The 25970-nt window shown below is 45.6% G+C and overlaps 1 protein-coding gene across 1 annotated transcript in view; it reads right to left on the bottom strand.

The window, feature by feature from the left end:
* Positions 1 to 25970, bottom strand: part of FAM227A (family with sequence similarity 227 member A) — an 86217-nt gene that overhangs the window by 19012 nt on the left and 41235 nt on the right. The window contains exons 13-14 of the mRNA XM_087868702.1: positions 20611 to 20698; positions 10943 to 11037 (exon numbers count right to left, since the gene is read on the bottom strand). Of these exons, the coding sequence (XP_087724828.1) occupies positions 10943 to 11037; positions 20611 to 20698 (183 nt within the window). The remainder of the gene's footprint in view (positions 1 to 10942; positions 11038 to 20610; positions 20699 to 25970) is intronic.

Raw genomic sequence — 25970 nt, 5'->3', positions numbered from 1 at the left:
CACTTTTCGAACGCTATCCTAAAGAAATTACCCAAAGTAAAGAAAAAAGATTTAAGTACTATGATGCTTGCTGCAGAGATATCGACTATAGCAAAAGATTAGAATAATCTGCATGTTCAAGAAGATATTGATATTTCTATCCCAAGGAATAGTTATGCTGCTATTGAAATGTTTATGAAGAGTTGGTCCTAAGAAACGGCTTCAGATCTAATAGTTGATTAAAAAATTGAGATGCAGGGGCGCCTGGATGGCTCAGTAAGTTAGGCATCTGCCTGCGGCTCAGATCATGGTATCAGGGGCCTGGGATCGAGCCCCGTGTTCAATGGAGGCTCCCTGTTCAATGGAGAGCCTGCTTCTCCCTCTGCCCTTCCCCCACTCCTGCTCTCTCTCTCGCTCACTCTCTCAAATAAATAAATAAATAAATAAAATCTTCTAAAAAAATAAAATATATTTTAAAAGAATAAAAAAATTGAGATGTAAAGTCAGGTAGATAGCATTATATATTTCTCTATGAAACAAATCGGTTTAAAAGAAAGATAGGGCACCGGAAGTATAGTTCCCAAAATGTTAACGATTCATTCAGCAAATATTTATTGGGTCACTCCCATGTATAAACACTGTCCTAGGTGCTAGAGACTGAGCCGAGAAGAGGACAAATTCCAGCCCTCGTGGAGCTTGCATTACAGTTGAGACAAAGACAATAAACAATTCAACAAATAAAGGAATAGCATGACATTATGGAGCAATAAGTGCTTTGGATAAGAATCAAGCAGGGCAAGGGATGGAGGGTGGTGGGAAGGGGGACTGGGGAGGGGAGGAATCTTTTCCACAGGGTGGTCAGGGAGGCCCATGAGGAGGTAAGGAATGAGGCTCTTTTCTAAGTGTGATGGAAGCCACTGGAAGGTTTGAGCTGGGGTTCAACAGAACTGGATTCATTTCTCTACTGATCCCCTTGACTGGTGTGTAGAGAAAGGCCTGCCGTGGGCGCGTGGCCCTGAGGGGTGGTCCAAGAGGTCTCTGCAGGGGTGGGCACTGTTGGGCTGGGACTGAGCTGAGCAGTTGCGGAGAGGGGTGAGAAGTGATGGGATTGGCAATTTGCTGTGAAAGCAGAATTGGCAGGATTTGTTGGAGGACTCGACGTGAGAGTAAGGAGAGAAGTCAAGGATGTCACTACAGGTGTAGGTACCAGCTGCTCGGGTGGGAGGACCCAGGAAGGAACAGGTTAGTGGAGCAGGAAAATCAAGACGTCTCCTTCGGATGCGCTATAGCTGAGAGGAGGCATCTCAGGAAAGGGAAGGGACTGGGGCCAACAGTGATTTGTTTCCCTCACTTATTATTTCTCTGCCTTTTCCCAACAACGTCAATAATGCGCATGTACTAAATACTCATTTACTCAATGTAAAATACTTGTGTATTTAAAGAAACAATACATTTTAAAGAAGCAGGTATAATTTAACTTAAAAAAGTCTGCCTCGTGAATAAGGGCTGTGACAACACCTGAGTGCACTATTCTCTAGTACTTTCCATTTCAAGGGCTTCATGAGATTTTTTTTTTCTATCTAGAGCACGGTCTCCTAACCTCATCACTTTGACATGTTGGGCCAGGTAATTCCCTGTGCTGGGAGATGTCCTGTGGATAGTAGGATGTTGACTGGCATCCCTAGTCTCTAGATGCCAGTAGGACCCTTACCTCCTCGCTCACCCTCAGTTGTGAGGACCTGAAATGTCTCCAGGCATGGCCAAGTCTCCTAGGGGGCAAACTCGCCCCCAGGGGAGAACTACTCTTTGACAGTAAGATCCCACTGGCTTCACAGAAACTTGAGGCTAGTGAGGAACGTACAGATCACTTAGCCCAACAATTCCTAAAACCCCACCGCCAAACTGGGGGCCCATCTGTGTTCACTGGTCTCCAGTGAAATGAGGGCAACAAGGACAAAAAGATCGCCATAAATCTGACATAGAGTAACTTTGTTCACTTTAAGGCCTTTCTTTTATTCTGAATGACCTTTCTCCTTTTTGGTATTAATGACCTTCTTTCTATGAAACGATGGTGATGGTAGATAGCAGTCATTTTGCTTTAATGAACTTATTTAAAATTTTTTTCAAAGTCTAGAAAATTCCAAGGTGAATCCAGGATCCACTAATCTAGCTCTACATTCATCCTAGAGGTCTCCTTTTGGCTGTCAGAATCCATCCTCCTTTCCTGACAGGCCCTGATTCTTGTGCTTAGGGGAGTTTACCTGCCCTCTACTGCTCTGGGCTTGAGGGGACTTTAAGTCAGAAGTCCTGCTCCCCCATGAGGGCACTGGAGGGGTCCCCAGAGGTCTTCACAGGCTCTTCCAGAGCTTGCTCCTGGGATTTTGAGTCTTGAGTGGGGTAAACTATAGACTGAAAACACATGGGGGTTCACCCATTCCAGACATGTCACCTTGAAGAGATGGGTCAAGGGCTGAAACTGCCATGATTCTTCTCCTGGTGCCTGGACTCAATTTCAGACTTTCTAGCTACTCGACATCCTTCTAGTTTTTGCTCAAGTTGGCCCAGGACAGATTTTGTTACTTATAAGCAAAGAATTCCAATTAATGTACTTCCTTACAATAATATTCTCAACAGGTAATTGTCCGTTTTTGCTTCCCTAACTTTGGAAGCAAGGAACATACTACCTTCAGAAACATCCAGTTCCATTGTTGGTAAGCATCTGATTTCTCCTCACAGGTGGAAGGCAGGGGAGGGGCCTTGGGTGCAGGGACCTGGGGACAGGAGTAGAAAGGGCTGGCTCCTAGCCACAGCACTGGGCAAATGCTGGCCAGTGTGCAAGATGAGAAGTTCTGGAACATCAGATCCAAGGGGCAGGGAGAAAGCAGAGTAGGAGCTAGAGTGAAGGGTTGGCATTAGAGACCTGGCAAGAGGAACGAGCTGGTTTGAGAGCCAGGGCTGCAGCAAGACCAGCAGATGGTCTGCAGCAGAGCCAAGGGCTGAAGCTGGTTTAAGATGACAATTTGACAAGATGACCTTAGGAAGTTCTTTCTTACCCTAGATAAACATCTGACTCTCTGTAATTCCACCCCATCTTCCTCCAGAACCATGGGTTACAGAATGGTCCTTAAAATACTGGAGGAGAGCCCTTGATCTTCACTATGTCTCGTCTTCTCCAACCTAGACATCCTTAGTGCTTTCAATACTCCCGGGCAGTCTCCAGCCAGTCCCCTCCTTCTGCACGCATGTTCAATGAAATGTTCTGAAGTGGGACTGTCCTCTTTCTCGTTCTAGACCAACAGAACTCCTTTTTTTTTAAGTTTTTTATTTTGACACTTAGAGATCATTTTTATGCTATCTCTGAGGATGAAAACCCCTATTATTTTTTTTACAAAATAAATTCATGTTCACTATGAAAAAATCATATAATATTTTAAAAAAGGTAAAAAGTAAAAGATAAAAGCCTCCCTCATCCACACTTGCATGCCTAAGAATAAATACTATGGACGCTTTTCTGGGTATCATTCCAAGTTTTCTTGTATGCAGATACCAATTTTATACCAAAAATGTATTTCAAAAATAAAAATGGAATCATATTCTCATATAACGTCTTCTTTCTTTAATTTTTCACTTACCAGTATCTAAATACATCACCTGTAATGTTCTCTTGCTTTATGAACTTTAGACATTGTCAGCTAACTTCTTTGACGTTAGAAGCTATCAATCTGTCTCACTGGACTCAGAGATGTTGTCCGCCTTGGATTTGGCTGCCCCTGCCCTTCGATATTCCTATATATGTAAATTCCCCAACTGACCAATGTTGACCCATAGGTAGGGCCATCTCCATGCCCCGATTCAGCAGGAAGAAGTTACCGAAGATAAGACCTTGCACCCTCGGCAACCTGAAAAGATTTAAGGGTCAACATTGTTCGGGGGGAAAACGATGAGGAGAATAAAGGCAAGCGAAATGTAGATAACATTAAATTTCCTTACAACCTGCCGCCCACTGATAAACACCTGGGACGTGCAGAGCATGACATTCCTCAAGGAACTCATGGCTGCTTTAATGTTGATGTTTCGTGGGAGACTAAAAGCAACCATAGCTCGACAATCGCCAGACCTCCAGGATCCTCTAAGTCTTCTTCGATGTGCAGAAATCCCTTTCGAGACTTCCTTGATCTCTACCCTCTCCCCCACAAAACTTAAAAGTATATAATGAGTCACTCTTCACGATCACAGTGCAGCTCTTTCTGCCCGCGGGTCCTGTCCTCATGCTATAATAAGAGTGCCTTTTTGCACCTTAAAAAAACCCAAAAACCAAAAACCAAAAAAACCAAAAAACAAACAAAAACTGTCTCATTGTTTTTCATAGCCACAGTATCCATATTATGGACATTTCACAATTTACTTTTTTATCTACAGGAATTTAAGTTTTCTTTCCAGCCCAGGTTAATGTAATGGGGGCCACGTATGAACCTTTCTACAGGAGAGGTCATCTGAAATGGCATTGCTAGGTCACAGGTGTATACATTTAAAATTTTAATGGGACACTCTAAACTCATAAAACATCTAAAAAATGCTAGTAAATATTTGTAAAATCCTTTTATTTTTTAAACGTATTTATTTATTTGTTTATTTTATTTATTTGCCAGAGAGAGAGAGAGAGAGTGTGCATGTGCAAGCACGAGGAGGCAGAGGAAGAGGGAGAAGCAGGCTCCCCGCTGAGCAGGGAGCCCGACGTGGGACACGATCCCAGGACCCTGGGATCACGACCTGAGCTGAAGGCAGATGCCCAACCAAATGAGCCACCCAGGTGCCCCTTAAAATCATTTTCTTTTTTTTTTTTTAAAGATTTTATTTATTTATTCGACAGAGATAGAGACAGCCAGCGAGAGAGGGAACACAAGCAGGGGGAGTGGGAGAGGAAGAAGCAGGCTCATAGCGGAGGAGCCTGATGTGGGGCTCGATCCCAGATCGCCGGGATCACGCCCTGAGCCGAAGGCAGACGCTTAACCGCTGTGCCACCCAGGCGCCCCTAAAATCATTTTCAATGAGTGGAGGAGCCTGCAAGGAAGTAAGGAAAATCCTCTGAGGTCTAGGGAAGTGAGGGAGCCCTGAAGTTGGATGTCTGGGTTGAGAACAACTTCAAAGGGAGGTGGAAATGAGAGTCCTTTCCTTGTTCCTGGTGTTAAGCCAAAGGCTCTACTGTTGACCATTCTGCAGGGTTTTTAATCCCGATGTCTCTATCCAGTTACCGAGCTCCCCTTGCATTCCTGCTGTAGTGGGATATAAAAAAATTATCTTAGCTGGTACCAGAATTTACCACAGGGAGGGTGATATAGAAAAGGCTGGGGTTCGGAGCCTACAGCCAAGAAAGAATTCTTGAGACATCTTCGGTGCCAAAAGGTGGTTTAATTAAAACATCTTTATTAAAAAGGTGGTTTTATTTAGAACAGGACCCGTGGGCAGGAAGAGCTACACTGGGGTTGTGAGGAGGGGCTGATTATATACTTTCAGGTTGGGAGGGGGTTAGGGATAGTGGGTTGTTTTTTTTTTTTTAAGATTTTATTTATTTGACAGAGAGAGAGACAGCCAGCGAGAGAGGGAACACAAGCAGGGGGAGTGGGAGAGGAAGAAGCAGGCTCCCAGCGGAGCAGAGAGCCCGATGTGGGGCTCGATCCCAGCACCCTGGGATCACTCACGCCCTGAGCCAAAGGCAGACGCTTAACGACTGAGGCACCCAGGCGCCCCAGGGATAGTCTTAAGTCTCAGGAATTTTGGAAGCAAGGTTTCCAGGATCTAGACGGGCTACTGCTGTGAGGAAAAGGTCATTCGCTACTGTCTAGTAAAACCCTAGTCATGAGACCCTTCAGACAGTGGGCCATATGCTTGGAGGATGATTGCTAACACGTATCTTGGGGAAGTAGAGATGAAGGAAGTTTCCAAAGGAATTTTTATATGTTAAAGTAGACTTACAGGGTCCTGGGGGTCGGGCTAAGATTGCCTTTCTCCCCTAGCAAAGTGTCAACATCGAGGTGGCCGAGCTTCCAAGGGAAGGTCATTCTGCCTGTCTCAGGGATTGGTCAATGGGCTGTAGGCAGTAAGGAGATCTCATTTCATTCTCTTGCCTTCGTTTCCCACATCAAGGAGACTGTCTTTGCTCAGGAACACACAACGATTAGCCACTTGGTGAGAAGCTCAGAGCCAAAGGCAGAGCGAGGGCTACACTGCTCTGCGTCAGAAATGAGCAGGACTTGGAGATGCGAGAAGGAGAAGAGAGGAAAATGGCGAGGGCTGGGGGAGGGGGTCTAACCGGTGGGGCAACTACAGGGTTTGTAAGAAGGGTAACTCATATTACTGTTCTCAACCACTGTGATAGGGTCCCCCTTCTTCCCACCTCTTTAAACCTGGTAATACCTTCTATCCTCACAACACACACACAGGCCTGTGTGGCCGGTTTTGCAAAAGTGAAGGGAAGAGGTGAGCTCCGTATTTGGGCTGATGTGGTCTGTGCAGAGCGCATCCGGGACAGAAGAGGACCTCAGTGCCAGGAAAAACAAGCCCCCAGAGTCCACAGACATGTGGGGAGAAGACTGGGCTTCAAACAAATCATATGGCAAATGCTTAAGCCAATCTTTAGCTAAATTCAAAGGAGCAGAGTGACCCCTGGTGACATCTGGTTTATCTGAGTAAAGTGTTTGCACTGCGAATAGGGGATGATATAAAAATATTGCGGAAAAAATTGGGAGAACATTTCATATAATCTTAGAGTGGTAAACATCTTTCTGAGTAAGAAATGAAATCGAGAAGCCATAAAAGAGAAGACCAATAATATGACTGTAAAACATTACAATTTTCTCACAGAAAATACCATAAAGTAAAACGATTAAATAGTAAACGTTTTTGCCACACATATGACTAAGAAATGAGCTTCTACAAATGAATAATGAGCAAAACACTAAGAACCTCACCTCAGAAGAAGAAAGATTTCTACTTAGTAAAAACCCCAAAAAAACTAAAGATTCAGGCATTTCATAGAAACAGAAGTTCCAAACTATTATAAATAGAGGAAAATTGGGGCGCCTGGGTGGCTCAGTCGGTTTAATGTCTGCCTTCAGCTCAGGTTGAGATCTCAGGGACCTGGGATTGAGTCCCGTGGGCTCCCTGCTCATGCTCTCTCTCTCTCTCAAATAAATAAATAACATCTTTAAAAAGAAAAAGAAAAACAGACTTAACTTCACTCATAATTAAAGCCTTCATATTGAACCAATAAAAAAGGACCATATCCCCCTCTTGGGAACAGCAACGAACGGATAACGCACAGCACTGGCAAAGGTACACGGAAGGGCTCTCGTATGCTGCTGGTGGAAAACAAATCAGCACAACTTCACGGGAGGGCAATTTAAGATGTACTTTGATTTAGCAGTTCCGCTTCTAGGAATGTTTCCTACACGTGTACTTGTAGACGTGAGCCAAGAAACACACACACGCTAAGCTGTTCAAGGCACCAGAATTTATAATGGCCAAGACTAGAAGCATCCACGTGTCTACTGACAGCAAAATGGCTAATGAACGATGGAACGCAGGTGTAAACATGAAAACAGACAGTGATGGATCGCCAGGTGCTCTCGTACGGAACGTTATAGAAGATATCCCGAACTCGGTATAGAGTGTGATTGAGAGCACGGGATCTGGAGTCAGACCGCTCAAGTTGAAATCCTGGCTCTACTACTGTGACAACAACAAAAATGAAAACAACTCGATCTAAAAATGGGCAATAGTTGGAATAAACATTTCTCCAAGGAAGACACACAACGGCCAACAAACACATGGAAAGATGCTCAATACCCCTAGTCATCGGGGAGATGGAAGTCAAAACCACAACGAGATACTTCTTGATGCCAACCAGGCTAACCCTCATGAAAGAATGGAAACGAAGTATTGGCAAGGGTATGGAGAAACTGAGCCCCTCACACGTTGCTGATGAGACTGTAAAATGGTGCAGTTGCTGGGGGAAAGTTCGGGAGCTCCTCAAAAAGTGAGACACAGAGTTACCCTACGACCCAGTAATGGCACACCTGGCTATGCACCCAAGAGCACAGAAAACCACACGCACACACAAACCTGTACAGGAATGTTCACGGGGAAAAAAAAAAAAAAGGAATGTTCACGGAAGCAGTATTATCCGTAAGAGCCAGAAGATGGAAGCAACCCAAATGTCCATCAAGCGGTGAGTGGATAAACAAAATGTGGTCTCTTCATACAGGGACCGGTACTCAGCCATAAAAAGAAATGAAGTACAGACAGAGGCCATGAATGGACGAACTTTGAAAACACAATGCTAAGTGAAAGGGATCAATCACCGAGGGCCACGTGTTGTATGATTCCATTTACAGGAAGTGTCCACAAGAGGCAAATCTATAGATTGGTGCTTGCAGAGGCTTGGGGAGAGTTGACCGGGGAGTGATTGCTGATGAGTATGCAGTTTCTGTTGAGGGCAATAAAAATGTTCTGGAATTGGATAGTGGAGATGATGGCACAACCTTGTGAAGAAACTAAAAGCCACCAAATTGTACATTAAAATGATGAATTTTATTTTATTTTTTTTTTAAGATTTTATTTATTTATTTGACAGAGAGAGAGAGACAGCCAGCGAGAGAGGGAACACAAGCAGGGAGAGTGGGAGAGGAGGAAGCAGGCTCATAGCGGAGGAGCCTGATGTGGGGCTCGATCCCAGAACGCTGGGATCACGCCCTGAGCGGAAGGCAGACACTTAACCGCTGTGCCACCCAGGCGCCCCTAAAATGATGAATTTTATAGCACATAAATTGTGTCCTTTAAAAATCTCGGCTCTGCCACCTACTAGCTATTTGGCTTTAAGCGAGATACTTAATATTCCTGAGGCTTGCTTTCCTCATCTATAAAATGTGGATAATAAATACAAACTACTTTTCATAGGGTTATGTGTGGATTCAATGAGCTAATATATATGATGTGTTTAGAATGATGTTTGACATACAGTAAGCACCCAAGAAACATTAGCTATTATGTGTCACGTTGAAAAAAAACGAAGTGCAAAATAGTATATATTTTATTGCAGTGTCTGTATTTTGTAAAAGGTTTATATTCCTTGATGTTCATCAGCCATTTCTACAAGGATATATGGGAAGATAGCGGTTGCCTCTGGGTAGGAGGCATAAGGCCCAGCATGAAAGAGAAATTTACTTTTTATTACATATCCTTCAATACTGTTTGACTTTACCATGGGTGAAGATTGTCTTCTCAATAAAAACTATGGCATTAAACAAAAAAAAAAGAATGGGCAACAGGTTACATCAATGCTGTGCCTCTTCAAAATGGTGAAGTTAGCTCCTCAGTCAGGGGGGTCTAGCGGGCCCCCATAAATAGCTTGCTAAGCCAGCTCCCCTCTGGCACTTCCCTTCCCCTTGTCTCTGCCAGGCCATTGGCTCTCAGCTGCGGTCCACTCCTGTCAAAATCTGTCACCATCCACTCTAGCGGCTCGCCTTCCTCTCCTCACCAACGCGGGTCACAGAGTAGGACACAACTGCTCATCACTGACCACCAGCCCTGTCAGCAGGAAGGGCCGTAACCACTGCTGGACTTTAGTTTCCTCATTTTATACTTTTTAAAAAAAGATTTTATTTATTTGAGAGAGAGAGAGAAGAGAGAGAGCGAGCAGGGGGGAGGGGCAGAGGGAGAGGGAGAAGCAGACTCCCCGCGGAGCAGCAAGCCCAACGTGGGGCTCGATCCCAGGACCGTGAGATCATGACCTGAGGCGAAGGCAGATGCTTAACCAACGGAGTCACCCAGGGGCCCCGATTTTCCCCATTTTGTAGAATAAGGTCAGAAAAGTTAGGGGCGCCTGGGTGGCTCAGTCGTTAAGCATCTGCCTTCGGGTCAGGGCATGATCCCAGGGTCCTGGGATCGAGCCCTGCATCGGGCTCCTCCGCTGTGAGCCTGCTTCTTCCTCTCCCACTCCCCCTGCTTGTGTTCCCACTCTCGCTGGCTGTCTCTCTGTCAAATAAATAAATAAAATCTTAAACAAAAAAAAAAAAAAAAAAGAAAAGTTAACCCGCTTAAGTATCACAGTTGATGAGACGCAGCACTGACATTTGAACCCAGGTCTGTCTGTCTTTTTCATCATTTCCGGCTACTTCTCAAAATTTCATTCCTAGATGCTGAGGGGAAATAGACAGTGGTAAAATATGGAGAAATGAAGAAGGTTCAAGAACTCTGAAGGTGCCATTGATGTAAAGGACCACCCTCTGAGGTTTGTGGGGAAGAGTTAGGGGAGGGGAGGAGAAGAGGAGAGAACACACATTAATCCAGGACCTTTCAAGTCCTGGGGACTTTGCTAATGGCAAAGCTCAGAGATGAAAAAGGGTCAGACAGCTCTGTGTGCAAGTCTTGGCTTTCTCATTATTTGCTTTGTGAATCTGGACAATGTTCTGAGTGACCACTTCCCTCATTAATAAACTAAAGAGCAGGAGAGATTATCTCAGAGGACTGTGACAGTAAAATAAAATAGACGGCACATACAGGTTTAGTTAATGTCGTACATATGGTAAGTGTTCATTACATGTTAATTATCATCACTACCTCAGGTAAACCTCATAAGAACACCATGACCCAGGAATCATCGTCCCCATTTTCTCAAGTAGGAAACTGAGTCTCCGTATTCTCTTTGCATTACACCAAGGCTCCTGTATTCCAGGCGAGTAATTTAAATCCCTGGAGAAATCCAGATGAAACACTCACTCAACTAACTGGTGCCTACGTCACCCAAGAATTAGCCTTGGGAGATGTCCTGACTGTATCACCCCAGAGTATAATCAGAAACACCCCAGTTCTTACCCTGACATCTTCACAGTGCTGGCTTTTCTCACCAGATCTCCTAGCCCCTCTTAAACCATCTCTACTATTACATTTCCAATCATGTGCTCACCTCCTTAGGAAGCATATTCTGAAGTTCTCTTGCTTCTGATATCCTCTTGACTAGTTTCGTAGCTTTCCTCAAGCCCAGAATCTGACCGTGATGCTCTGTCAATGTAATGTTAACAAGAAAAGGATCATTGGCACTTTTCGGCTGTGATGAGAAAGAGCATATGGCAGATCTCAGCTTCCTGTTGGTGTGAAAGTGCCTGGGGGCACGCGGATCATTGGGAGATGCTAGAGGAAGCGGCTCCGGTAAGTTCATGCAGCTGCATTTGCATTTCAGCCAGACACATACCTGCGACCGCACACGTTTGTCCCTCTGCGTATCTGTCCATCCATCCATCATCCATCCACCCAATAAGCATCCACTGAGCATCTACTACGTGTTAGGCCCATGCTCAGTGCTGGGAGTAGACTATCTTCAAGGAACTCACAGTTTCGTGAAAAAAAAAAAAAAAGGCATGCAGTAGTAAGTGTAACACCAACTCCACGCCGTGCGTAGAATTCTCTACAAGTTACGCTATGGTTACAGAAAAGGAAGGAGAGGCTTGATGGCCACAAAAATACTATGCAGAGGTGTGCCTAGCTGGCTTAGTCAGTAGAGCATGCAACTCTTGGTCTCGGGGCCACGAATTCAAGCCCCATGTTAGGTGTAGAGCTTACTTCAAAACAAACAAACAAACAAACAAACAAACAAAAATGCTAAGCAGAATCAGGAAGGGTATTGAGAATAAAAGATCCGACCCTTGCACAAAATTATGGCTTTTCTGTGGGAGAAGGTTAACAGCCTATTTTAAAGATGGGCCAAGAGAAACAATAGATCATGTATAAAGGGGTAACAATTAGAATGACTGCAGAGTTCTCAACAGGAACAATAGAAGGCAGAACACAATAGAATGAAATCATCAAAGCACTGCGGTAGACTTGTGTACCCAGCAAACTATCTTCAAGGACAAAGGTGAAATAAAGACATTCATAGAAAAACAAAAATTACGGGAAGACAACTGTGATGAAGGAACTGCTAAAGATTCTCTTTCTTATTCTCTCTCTCTCTAAATATCTATCTAATATTTTTTTCCAGGAAAAATAATCCCAGAAAGATGGTCTAAGCATCAGGAAGCAGTAGGCAAATAAAATGATAGTTTAAGAGCAAATAAAAATTATCTACAATAATATGTATAATGTGTCATTTGTGAGGTTTTAAAATAAGACAGAACTAAAAACACTAGATTAAAATAGCATTTGGGTCTGGAGGGAAGAGATTGGAGTTAAATTAGTCCGAGCCCTTGATTTGTTCAGGAAAGGTGGGTTAAGATATTAATTAACTTTAGATAAAGCTAAAAATGAATGAGAGAAATTCAAATGCATATAATAAAGTGAGGTTTCACCATCTTGGTCCTACGGACATTTTGGCCAGACGATTCTTTGCCGTAGGGGTTACCTTGTATGTTGCAGGACGTTTAGCGGTATCCCTGACCTCTACCCACTAGATGTTGGTGGCAATCACTCCCGGAGACACTTAGAGCCAAAAATGTCTCTAGACATTGCTAAATGTTCCTTGAGGGTGGGGAGAGAGATTGTTCCTGTTTGAGATTCACTGCAATAAAGAAAAATCTGCAGTAAAGAATATAGAGAGAATATGTAACTTCCAAATAATTAGAATAATATGGAGTAAGGGAAAAAAAGAACTCTATCAGGATTCCAGTTGTGGTTGGGATGGACTAAACACACTCTACCCCATCTCCCACTCAATGCAACTGAAAATCCTGGACATAATGGATGGGGTGCCTATCTGAGGACTCTGAAAAGTAGATGGTAGCAGGTGACTTGGGAAAGAAAACCAGAACTCAGAATAAGAACCATATGGCAGAGAGTTTCCTGGATTTCTTCTTTCCCCTCATATGCCCCAGCTCAAAGGCAACATGAATCCCAGAACTGAGCACCGGGTGAAGACAGAAGGAGACCTAACAGAAGCCCTCTGTCTGTGGTCCAAAAGTGAGAAGCCCTAAGGGACAGCAAGAGTGGGGGAAACCCTGTTTTGTTCTGTCTTCCACCCATGCATCTCAGCAGGCCCTCTTCCTAAAGCTGCAACCCTATACGGTAGTGACAGCAGAAGAAGTGGCAGCTGGACAGGCATCTAAAACTGTGAGGGAATCCTTCTCTGCACCATGGGCTTGCACAAAGAGTGTGAAGGGAATCTCTGTTGCTTTTTTCCTCTCTGTCCTCCTCCCAGTTGGCCCATGGAGACTCAGTCATAGGAAATATGCAGAAGAGTGCAGAGGCTGAAGTTCCAACTTTCTAGCAGAAGACCAGACAGGGGTGCCTTTGGAGCCAGAGCATGGGGAAGAGAAGAGAGGTCAAGAAAGGAATCCCATAAAATTGTGTATGGAAGCCACGCTCACCCAAGCTGCACACACATAAGTGTATCTGACCCTAAACAGCATAAAAAAAGCTTTGAGAACTGAACTGCAAGGCAGCTCACTGCTCAGGTCTCAAATGTGGTCCCTGGGTGGCACATGCGTAGGATGGATCCAGAGGGCATTGCAAAAGTTTTGAACACTGAACTGGCATTGAAAGTGCAATCTACAGAAGGCAGAACTTGTGATCTGACCCTAACTGGGTGAATTTCCTGCTGAAACCAAACCAAACCAAACCAAACCAAAACAAAACAAACCAAAACAAAACAAAACATTCCAACCTTCTCAATACATTCAAACTAGACTCAAATCTTATAACATTTAAAATGTCCAAGGGTGCCTGGGAGGCTCAGTTGTTAAGTATCTGCCTTTGGCTCAGGTCATGATCCTAGGGTCCTGGATCGAGCCCTGCATCCGGCTCCCTGCTCAGCGGGGAGTCTGCTTCTTCCTCTCCCACTCCCCCTGCTTGTGTTCCCTCTCTCTCTCCTCTCTCTGTCAAATAAATAAATAAAGCCTTTAAAAAATAAATAAATAAATAAATAAATAAATAAAATAAAATATCCAGAATACAATCCAAAATTACTCAACATAAAACAATGAGGAAAGGTTAATGAATTATCAAGGGAAAAAGACAGTCAGCATCACCCACCCTAAAATGACTCAGCTGTTGAAACCATCAGATAAAGACTGTAAATCATTCATTACAACAATGATGTAAGAAGTAAGGGCAAACACTTTGAAACAAATAAAAAAATAGTAACTCTTAGTAGGGAAAAAGAAGCTATGACAGGGAACCAAATAGAAATTTTACAACTGAAAAATACAACAACTGGAAAAAAAAAATTCACCAGATGGGATCAATAGCAGAACTGAGGTGACAGAGGAAAGAGACAATGAACTTGAAGATAAATCAATAGAAATTATCCAATTTGTCTTTGACAAAGCAGGAAAGAATATCCAATGGAAAAAGACAGTCTCTTCAACAAATGGTGTTGGGAAAATTGGACAGCCACATGCAGAAGAATGAAACTGAACCATTTCCTTACACCATACACAAAAATAGACTCAAAATTGATAAAAGACCTAAATGTGGGAGGCAGGAATCCATCAAAATCCTAGAGGAGAACAGAGGCAGCAACCCCTGTGACCTTGGCCACAGCAACTTCTTGCTAGACTCATTTCCAAAGACAAGGGAAAAAAAGGCAAAAACGAACTACTGGGACTTCATCAAGATAAAAAGCTTTGGTACAGCAAAGGAAACAGTCGACAAAACCAAAAGACAGCCGACAGAATGGGAGAAGATAATTGCAAATGTCTTATAAGATAAAGGACTAGTATCGAATATCTATAAAGAACTTATCAAACCCAACACCCAAAAAACAAATAATCCAATCAAGAAATGGGCAGAAGACATGAACAGACATTTCTTTAAAGAAGACATCCAGATGCCCAACAGATATGTCAAAAAATGCTCCATATCGCTCAGCATCAGGGAAATACAAACCAAAACCACAATGAGATACCACCTCACACCTGTCAGAATGGTTAAAATTAACAAGTCAGGAAATGACAGATGTTGGCGGGGATGTGGAGAAAGGGGAACCCTCTCACAGTGTTGATGGGAAAGCAAGCTGGTGCAGCCACTCTGGAAAACAGTATGGAGGTTCCTCAAAAAGTTGAGCTACCCAACAATCCAGCAATTGCCCTACTGGGTAAATTTTCCCCAAAGATACAAACGTAGTGATCCGAAGGGGCACCTGCACCCCAGTGTTTATAGCAATGTCCACAACAGCCAAACTATGGAAAGAGCCCAGATGTCCACTGACAGATGAATGGATAAAGAAGATGTGGGTTTTTTTATACCATGGAATACTACTCGGCCATCAAAAAAATTGAAATCTTGCCATTTGTAATGACGCGGCTGGAACTAGAGGGTATTATGCTAAGCAAAATAAGTCAATCAGAGAAAGACAATTATGTGATCTCACTCATATGTGGAATTTAAGAAACAAAAGCAGAGGATCATAGGGGAAGAGAGGAAAAAAATAAAACAAGAAGAAATCAGAGAGGGGGACAAACCATAAGAGACTCTTAATATAGAAAACAAACTGAGGGTTGTTGGAGTGGAGAGGAGTGGTGGGTGTGGTAACTGGGTGATGGACATTAAGGAGGGCCCATGATGTAATGAGCACTGGTATTATATAAGACTGATGAATCACACCTCTGCCTCTGAAACTAATAATACATTATATGTTCATTAATTGAATTTCAACTTAAAAAAAAAAAAAGAAATTATCCAATTTGTGTGGTATTTTCTGATACCACATGTCTGGTCCTTCTACACCAATTCTCTAATTCTCTGATATATACTGGGTCTCCAACAATAAAATTGAGTTCCAAATCTACCTAGAGTTAGCCTCAGATCCCACAAGGTAAAGAACTCAGTCTGACAAAACTGTGTCCACTTCAGGCACCAGTCTCAAATGGGATGCCCAGTTACCCACATTTCTATCCAGCCTATTACAAATTTGGGGGTTCCTATGACCCACTCTCAAGTTTGATAATTCTCTAGGATGACTCACAGAACTTAGGAAAGTGCTATATTTACCTTTACAGATTTATTATAAAAAATGCAGCCCAGGGGCACCTGGGTGGCTCAGTTGTTAAGCGTCTGCCTTCAGCTCAGGTCATGATCCCAGTGTTCTGGGATCGAGCCCCGCATTGGGCTCCCTGCTCAGTGGGAAGCCTGCTTCTCCCTCTCCCACTCCCCCTGCTTGTGTTCCCCCTCTTGCTGCCTCTCTCTCTGTCAAATAAATAAATAAAATATTTAAAAAAAATGCAGCTCAGAGGGGTGCCTGAGTGGCTCAGTCGGTTAGGCATCTGCCTTTGGCTCAGGTCGTGATCCCGGGGTCCTGGGATCAAGCCCCACATCGGGCTCCCTGCTCCATGCGAAGCCTGCTTCTCCCTCACCCTCTGCCACTCCCCCTGCTTGTGCTCTTTCTCTCTCTCTCACTCAAATAAATAAAATCTGTAAAAAAAATAGGCAGTTCAGAAAGATGGAAGAGATATGTAGGGCAAGGTATAGGGGTGGAAGGTCCACGCCGTCTTCAGCATACTACATTCCCAGCACACTGATGTGCCCAGCAACCTGGAAGTTCACCAAACCACACCGTTCAAGAGTCTTTATAACTCAATCTCCAGTCCTCCTCTTTTCCCTGGAGTTTGGAGAGGGTGGTGCTGACCGTTCCCACTCTACTCCTGTTTGGTCTTTCTGGTAACTGGAGCTGATCCTGAAGCCGCCTGGAGCCCCAACCTGAGTCATTGTATTAGCAAGCACTCAGGTGTTGTTGAAAGACGTTCATTATGAATAACAAAAGACACTCCCGTCACTGGGGAAGCTCTGAGGGTTTTAGGAGCTCTGTGTTAGGAACTGGGGACAAAGACCACACCTATATTTTTATTATACCACTCAATCTGAACAACGTGGAAACAAAAGACTGAAAAAAATGAACAGGGCCTCAGGGACCTATGGGACAATATCAACAGGTGTAACATCTGCGTCATCAAAGTCCCATAAAGAAAGGACAAAGAGTGTGGTACAAAAAAAAATTATTCAAAGAAATAATGTCTGAAAACTTTTCCAAATTTGGCAAAGGACAGAAATTTAAACGTTTAAGAACTTCTACAAACCCCCGAACAAGTTAAATCCAAAGAAACCCACGCCCACACACATTGTAATCAACTGGCTGAAAGACCAAGACAAAAAAAAATATCTTGAGGGCAGCCAGAGAAAAATGCATTACACAAAAGGGCAACAACTATGGAAATGCCTGGATTTTCTCATCCAACCATTAAGGCCAGAGGGCCGTGGAATATTTGAAAGGCCTAAAAGAAAAGAACTTCTGACCCAGAATATTCAGAAAAAATATCCTTCAAGAATGAAGGTGAAGGGGCGCCTGGGTGGCTCAGTCAGTTAAGCGTCTGCCTTGGGCTCAGGTCACGATCCCGGGCTCCTGGGATCGAGCCCCACGTGGAGCACTCCGCTCAGCAGGGAGCCTGCTTCTCCCTCTGCCTCTGCCTGCTGCTCTGCCTGCTCCTGTGCTCTCTCTCTCTCTCTCTGTCAAATAAATAAATAAAACCTTAAAAAAAAAAAGAATGAAGGTGAAATAAAGACATTCTCAGATGAAAGAAAACAAAGGGGCTTCACTGCCAGCAGGCCTATTGTAAGTGAGATACTAAAGGAAAGGTGTTTTGTTTTGTTTTGTTTTGTTTTCAGGTCAAAGGAAAATGGTACCAAAGGAAAACGTGGAACTTCAAGAATAATGAAAAAACAATATGGGCGCCTGGCCGGCTCAGTTGGAAGAGCAGGCGACTCCTGATCTCAGGGTTGTGAGTTCAAGCCCCACACTGGGTGTAGAGATGACTTAAAAATAAAAATCTTAAAAAAAAAAAAAGAAAAAGAATGGGAAAACATAGAAATTATAAATATTTGGTCACATACAGTAAATATATAATATACATAGTAAATATGTAATATATTGTATATATTATTGTATATATCCTATTTTATATATATGTGGTTCTATACAGTACAGATAATAGTCTATTTGTGTCCTCTTACATGCTTCAAACGATGATCACTTTGGAGGACGGTTCCTCAAAATGTCACCATATGACCTGGCAATTGCATGCCTTGGTTTACATAGACCCAAGAGAAATGAGAACACATGGCACACAAAGTCTCGTACATGGATGCCCATAGCAGCATTCTTCATAAGAACTACAAAGTGCAAACAATCTGAACTGAATAAAAATGAACAGAGCATATCTAAAACATCTGTGAAACGCCGCAGTCTGCAGAGGGAAATCTATAGCATTAACTGCTCATGTTAGAAAAAAGGTCTGGGGGGGCGCCTGGGTGGCACAGCGGTTAAGCGTCTGCCTTCGGCTCGGGGCGTGATCCTGGCGGTATGGGATCGAGCCCCACATCAGGCTCCTCTGCTATGAGCCTGCTTCTTCCTCTCCCACTCCCCCTGCTTGTGTTCCCTCTCTCGCTGGCTATCTCTATCTCTGTCGAATAAATAAATAAAATCTTTAAAAAAAAGAAAAAGAAAAAGAAAAAAAGGTCTGGGGCACCTGGGTGGCTCAGTCGTGAAGCATCTGCCTTCGGCTCAGGTCATGATCCCAGCATCCTGGGAGCAAGCCCCAGGCCAGGCTCCCTGCTCGGTGGGGAGACTGCTTCTCCCTCTCCTGCCCCCACTGTGTTCTCTCTCTCACTGTCTCTCTCTCTGTCAAATAAATAAAATCTTTTTTAAAAAAGAGTTCTCATTTTCATTCGGTTCAAAACATTTTCTAAGTCCCTCTGATACTTCCTCTTTGACTCATGGGTCTTTATGAATTGAATATATAATTGGTCTTTTGTTTTGTTTTAAGTAGGCTCCATACCCAGCATGGAGCCCACGTGGGGCTTGAACTCACGACCCTGAGATGCAGACATGAGCTGAGATTGAGAGTCAGACGCTTAACTGACTGAGCCACCCAGGCGCCCCTCCTTCTGATTTCCTTAGTAGCATTTTCCTTTTTCTAGCTTACATTATTGTAAGAACACAGCATATAATACACATGCCATACAAAATACGTGTTAATCACCTGCTCACGTGGTTGGTGCCGCTTCCAGACGACAGTAAGCTAAGAGTAGTTCAGTCTTCAGGGGAGTCAAAAGTTACATATGGATTTTTGACTGAGCGGTGGGATCAGCATCCCTACCCCCTGTGCTGTTCCAGAGTCAACTATATGTTTACATTTTGCAAAGTCTCCTACAAATATTTACCTCTGTTTGGGATCTGGATAGATCGCTCAATGGTGGTTCCCAAGCTGGTTTTTGTGTGTGTTTGTTTGTTTTAATAACAGCTTGATTGAGGTGTAATTCACATACTCAGAGCCTTCATTTCTCCATCAAGAAAAAGGATTGTTTAATTTTTTGGAATTATGAGGACATGTGTGAAATTGTCTAGAATGATACTTAACAGTTCCTGTCCTTTGCTTTCCCAGGTTCTGTATCGGTCTATTCGGCATCCAGCAGTTAGAGGGCAAAACTCATGGCCACAGTTGTTCACGCCTCCCCTGTGACCCAGAGCCCGTGCTCTGAACCACCCACTTCTCTAACTCCAGCACTCCAAGGTGGGTTTTCCCCTGCCCTAAATCACCCCGAGGCCAGGTGCCAGACAACTAGGGACAGCCCTACACCCCAAAGCCCACCAAGGTCGCTCAAACTAGCTAACCCTAACCTGTTAACCTTTTTTTTTTTTTTAAAGATTTTATTTATTTATTTGACAGAGATAGAGACAGCCAGCGAGAGAGGGAACACAAGCAGGGGGAGTGGGAGAGGAAGAAGCAGGCTCATAGTGGAAGAGCCTGATGTGGGGCTCGATCCCATACCGCCGGGATCACACCCTGAGCCGAAGGCAGACGCTCAACCGCTGTGCCACCCAGGCGCCCCATCCTGTTAGCCTTTTCATGCCTAATCTTTTGTAAAGAAATCCCGGTAAAGTCTGTGGCCTATGCCTTCCCCTTGCTCTGTTCTGCCTCCTGACGGACCCTGGTGCTTCCTCCCATGGCCCTGAGTGGGCCTCTCTTTTTACGAGAACTGTGAGTAGCAAACTTTTATTTCAAAGGCATTGGCCCCTCTGTGTAGTCACTCAGTCTCCTTCATAAACGAACATCTGGGCACAAATCAATCCCTACCTCAATCAAAGCTGTTTTCTGACGGGGCCACGGGGCGGGGGGTGGAGCGGGCAGTCATCGTGCCTTGGGCTTTTTTCTTCCATTGCTAACCACCTCTCTTCCCCACAGATACCAGCACCGTGCTGAACTCACCATCATCAGAGTGGAACTTAGTGCTCGTTGAACTGAAAAATAATTCTTTTTTTTTAAAGCTTTTATTTTTTGATCGATTCATGAGAGGCAGAGAGAGGAAGGCGGAGACAGAGGGAGAAGCAGGCTCTCCCAGGAGCAGGGAGCCCGACGCGGGACTCGATCCCAACCTGAGCTGAAGGCAGATGCTCAACCGACTGAGCCCCCCAGGCGTCCCCTGAAAAATAATTCTGTCCTCTTCTCAGATACCACTTGGTGCCAAGGCCCGGGCGAGAACTACAGATGTAAACTAGGGTGGCAAATTATGTTTGAACAAACCCAAGCAGCCAGGGCTTGGGAGAGCGTAACGCAGTCAAGACGCCTACTTTTGTCTAGGTAGTGAACCCACCTGTCGCAGCATTCTGTGTTTGGGACCTATCTGCTGAGCTCTTCTTGGCCGAAGAGTCCTTCTCAGTGGTTGAATTTGTACCAGGAGACTCCAGCGGAAAAAAAAAAAAAAAAAGAATAAATTTAATAAAACTGGTGATGAGAGGAATACAAACAGTGTACACGAAACTTCCTAGACATGGCTCATTGTTCTTAGAGACAGAGCATGTGGAGGGAGACCGTTCAGCGCAGCCTGAGCACTCAGCCCTCCGACCCAGGAGCGCGGCCAAGAGGTGCTGCTGTGGAAAAGTCAGACGCTGGGGATGGAGCAGGCCGGGGTGCCAGTCCCAGCCCTGTCCCTCCGAACAGCTGCTAATCTTGGACAAGTCCCTGAACCACTTGGTGGTCTTGGTTTCCTCCTAGGTTCTTAGGAGGATGAAGTCCCCACGTGCGTGCAAAGCACACGAGCAGCCGCTCCTGGAACGTGCTCTGCGAGCGTTCCTGCCATTGTTGTCACACACACTCACTGCACCTTCCTCAGGGGACATTTTACTGAGCAGCAGCCACCGTGTCTGCCCCCGGGCACACCTTGGGACCTAGTTCCTGCCCAGAGGAGCTCCCAGTCTAGCCGCGGAGAGCAGTAAATAGACAGTTTCGCTAAGGGGTGGAAAGTATCACCTATTTCCTAGACAGGTAATGTAAGTTGGGGTTAGGTGAGTGACAGAGACTCAAAATGACAGTGGTCCAAACTAGGTAGAAATGTCCCTCCCACATAACAACAGTCTGAAGGTAGGCACTCCAGGGCTAATACGGTATTTGCACTGTGATAAATCCTTAGGGACTCTGACTTCTTCCAGCTCGTAGTTACAACATCCCTAAGATAGGAGCCTTGTCTGTAGAGTCCAAGATGGCAGCTAGAGCGCTCCGATATTGGGGAACAACTAACAGTCTGCCACAGCCATACGAGCAGAGTATCATCGGAAGCCGATGACGGGGCGGGTGGGGGGGAAGGCTTGATTCTGTCTGGGGGAGAGCTGGAGGGCTTCCAAGGAGAGAAGACACTTCTGTTCTGTCTTTAAGGATGAGGAGGAGTTTGGCAATGTTGAACAGATGGCCCACCAAGTGGCAGACAAGCAGTCCACCAGCCGCAACAACCACTTTGCTTTATATAAATATGATATTTGAATGGGAAGCGCGCTGAAAGGACTTCCCGTGTCCCGTGCAGCTGGCTGGCCAACAGCTACTGATTTTTAGAGCGTAGAAATGGGTCCTGGGATGTGTTAGAGAGAAAACGCTCCCGGCTCGATGAAGCATCACAGCTCCTTAGAGAGCTCTATAGTCCAGCAGAGAATAAATGCACTTCACTGGACTCCAGTCCTGGGTGTAAGTCTCTTTGTTGGAGAGGCAGCAGGGCCGCGCAGAAGGACTTTAGACTGACCGTGTCCGGATGTCACCTGAGGTCAGTTATGTGGCCTGGGCTAAGTTGTTCATCTCTCTTGAGTCTATTGCTTCCTTTGTCAAAGATAACAATCACCTGCCTTGCAAGCCCTAGAGAAGACACTTCCCCATTTAGTTTCTTGGGTTGTGACCAGTGACGACGTCCGAGCTGTGAGGCAAAGCAGCTATCATGCGGTGGCGGGTAAGCTCAGACTGCTCTGGGATCCCCTCCCCACCACGGCCCAGAGGAGATGGAGCCCTCCTGCCCCCCATGCTCACCCTGCTGCTCGAGATTCCACACGCTGAAGGCTCAGCTGCGATGGGACAGGGTGGCCAGGGAGCCTGTTTTTGAGCCGATGTGAGATTCAATCTGGGGCTGCCCGGAAGTGTCTGGGAGGGCAGCAGGCTTCACAGATCTGGTATTAGCAGGTATGGGCATGAGCTGGAGGAGCTGGGGTCATTACTGTTAACGACCCTTACTGTCCCCATGCTCTGGAACTTGGGAAAAGTGGTTAAAATGAGTAGACATTCCAATAGGACCTGACTGAACAATCTCAGGCACTTCCTGTCCCTGGACTGAATCTGCAAAAATGGGTATTAGTGGTGATGTTCATTCTGCAGGTAAGAACACAGAGGCTCAGTTTTGCTGAAAGTTGTACGATTGAGAGGTGGCTTCACCTGGAGGGAAATTTAGATCTTCTGGAACGAAGCTAGTGTGTTTTCCTGCTTTTACCTACAGCTCCATGGTGGTCATTCACTCCCAGCTCCTATATGTTGTCACAGATACGGACAACTTGGGTAGGACTTGTTCTTTCTTTAACCCGGACCCCTCCTCCAAAGCCTAGTCCTGTAGATTGAACCACCGGGTGACATCTGCATCCATGCTTCTCACAGGTACGTGTTAAAGGTAACAAGTTCAAAGCTGAACTCTTGGTAGCTGGCCCCTACCTCAAAGGCTCCACTCTCCCTCTCAGCAAACGGCACTATTCAGGTGTCTAAGCCACACACCGGGGAAGCCTCCTTGGCTTCTTCCTTCCTTTCCTCCTCCCCATTCCCAGAGCCAATCGCTTAGCACCTGTTGAAAGACCTGGCTCCAAAACACATTTCAGGTCTCCACTTCTCACTACCTGCAGTCACTTTCTCTTCCTGAGACAACCCCAAAGCCTCCTAGCTGGTTATGTGTCCCCTTCTGTTACATTCTCCATATTCAGAAGACAGTGATTTTATAAAAATATACATCGGAGGGTGTCATCTCCCTGTTTTAATGGATTCCCATAGCACTTAAATTATATCCATATTCCTTACCGTGAGCCTCCCAACTGTATGGGACCTGGCCCCTGCTACTTCCCCAGCCTGGACTCCTGCCCCTCTTTCCCACATGAGCTGGGTGATGGTATCATTGGCCTTCTCTCTGTTCCTTGAATATCTCAAAATTTTTGAGGGTTTTTTTTTTTTTTTGGCCTCAGGGCCTTTGCACACACTGTTCCCTTTTTCTGGAAGGTTCTTCCATTCACTCTTTTAACGGCGGACTCCTCAACCTTTGGTTCTCAGCTCAAATGGCTCTTTCTGGCGGTGTTATCTGTCACGTGTATGCCCTTCCTTCTGCATACACACAAGAGCCATGCCCCAAGGTGAAAGACTTCTTTTGTGGCTGCGATATAGACATTTCCCTATGGTCTACCCTCTAGATGCATCACACCTGCCCGCCACTTCGAAGTATAAATGACCAACATGACGAAGTGGCCCCAGGCAGACTCCACTGTTGGGAAGACTGCTGACAGGAAAGCAAAGCGGAGGTTTGAGTATCCAGTCCCTGGGAATGCTGGTGGGGGCACAGCTGTGTCCCTCTGCAGGGGTGGGACAGCTTGGCATCGTTCTTGCTGCCATGGCCTCTGAAACTAACATGCCCGCCCTTCCTGGGGAACGGTGCACCACTGTTTTCCTTGAATACGTTTCTTCCTGGAGGAGATTCCACTGTTTGCAGGTAAGAATTCTGATGATGATTTCTCCATATATATATATATATATATATTTAAAGATTTTTATTTATTTATTTGAGAGATCGAGCGAGCGCACAAGCAGGAGGGGCAGAGGGAGAGGGAGAAGAAGACTCCCCACTGAGCAGGGAGCCCGATGTGGGGCTGGATCCCAGGACCCTGAGATGATGACCTGAGCCGAAGGCAGACACTCGACTATCACCCAGTGATTCTTCCTTATAAAGACCTTCTTTGACAATCTTCTCTAATATTTGTTAAATGAATGACCCCGCCTTTAAAAGGTAGGGGCCCTTAGGTACGGCTGAGCCTCACGCAGAAGCCAGATATACCGTTAGATGCTTTTTCGTTCCCACTGGACAGACCCCCAGCAGTAAGCAAGAGAAGGACAGACGACAGGTCAGACTTAAAACAACTGAACCGCGGACTCTTAGACAGATGGCTGCCATTGAGAAACATCTTGAACGCAGACAGCTATTTCTGTGAGCAGATGGGAAAGTGTGTCTGCTGAAAACAAGAGACAGGCTCTGTCCTCAGCGTGGAATTCCACCCGTCCGTCCTGGTTCACCAGTTACGACTTCAGCTGCCTTCACGGCTGGAAAGCTTTTGATTATTTCTATTTCTGGGGCAGAAAACGGAATTCTTTAGCTGGGTTCCTGAAATAACTGTCAGGAGATTTTACGTATTTCGGTACAAAGAAAATACATTTTGTTTTACACGGTGGTGACAGGCAGTGCGGAAACACTCAATAATATTGTGATCTTGGTCTCTGAGTGACAGCGATGCCCTCTGCAGTGCCCGCTTTGTCTCGGCTTCTTGGGGGCGGCCACTATACGCCAAGCGCGGGACCAAGACTTCACACAGATGGCCCCATTCATTAGGTCAAGGGCTCTTTGTTGAGTGTCGTCTTTGGGCTAGGTCCCCCCTAGGAGCTGGAGACAGAACAGCGAGGAAAGGGGCCTTGTCCTCCTGGCGATTACATTCTAACAGAGCGAGTCAGACACTAAAGCAAACATAAGCCCCTGGGAGGGACGGCAGCCTGCGAGAAGCGCCCTCCAGGGCATTCAGTCCCCCACGTTCAGTGCCCCGCGTGGTGAGGGGAGATGGGCGGTCAGGACCCGCCAGCCTCACTGGGGCGATGTCAGTGCTACTAGGATCTGAAGGACAAGAAGGAGCCAGCTGTTCCCTAGGAACTCTGAGGACAAAGCACGTTCCAGGCGAAGGTCACAGTGCAAAGGCCCAACCGGACACAGGCCTGGAGTGTCCAAGAGGCAGAAGGAAGTCTGGCGGGCTGATGTCTGGCGCCGAGGCACTGAAAGGATGCCAGGAGCCTGGAGACGGAGGTGGGGGCCGGACTGCAGGGCAGCCCACGTCAGCCCAAGGAGTCTGTATCGGATTCCAAGTGCACCGGAGAAGGGAGAAGCTGCTGGAGGTTTTCAGCGGAGAACAGTCTCACCTGTCTCACCTGGTGTTATGTCTGTGAAAAGGTCGCTCTGGTCACTATGTGCAGAGGGGGCTGGGGCCAAGGGTAAAAGGGAGGAGCCTGGGAAGACGCTGCCGCCCTCCGCCGGGAGAGTGTGGATGCTGGGTGCTGGGAATCCGCAACCTCCTCCCCACTTTCCATGTTGATGACGAGGGAGAAGAAGATGACGAGGGCTGAGGACATAGCTGACACCCTGCAAACCGCACCCCCCCCCATTCCTGGGTGGGACGTGTGTGACATTCCTCCAGGAAACATCCGACTACCTTAATGTTAACGCCTTGCTAGAGGGGAAAACAACCTTAACTAGACATGGCAAAGCCTCCAGTCTGGTAGGTCCTCCTTGGCATATGAACGTTCTTTTAAAAGCCTCCCTTACCCTTACCTCCCCCAACCCCATAGTATAAAACCAATTGCTTCTCACAACCCCGGGCTTTCTGCCCCGGGGTCCTGTCCCTGTGCTTTGTTTTT

The sequence above is a fragment of the Ursus americanus genome, chromosome 17, assembly GCF_024610735.1.
Source record: "Ursus americanus isolate L20-20 chromosome 17, mUrsAme1.1.p, whole genome shotgun sequence".
NCBI classification, from domain to species: Eukaryota; Metazoa; Chordata; class Mammalia; order Carnivora; family Ursidae; genus Ursus; species Ursus americanus.
Note: the sequence above shows the minus strand (reverse complement) of the source record. Positions and strands in the feature narration are given on the sequence as shown.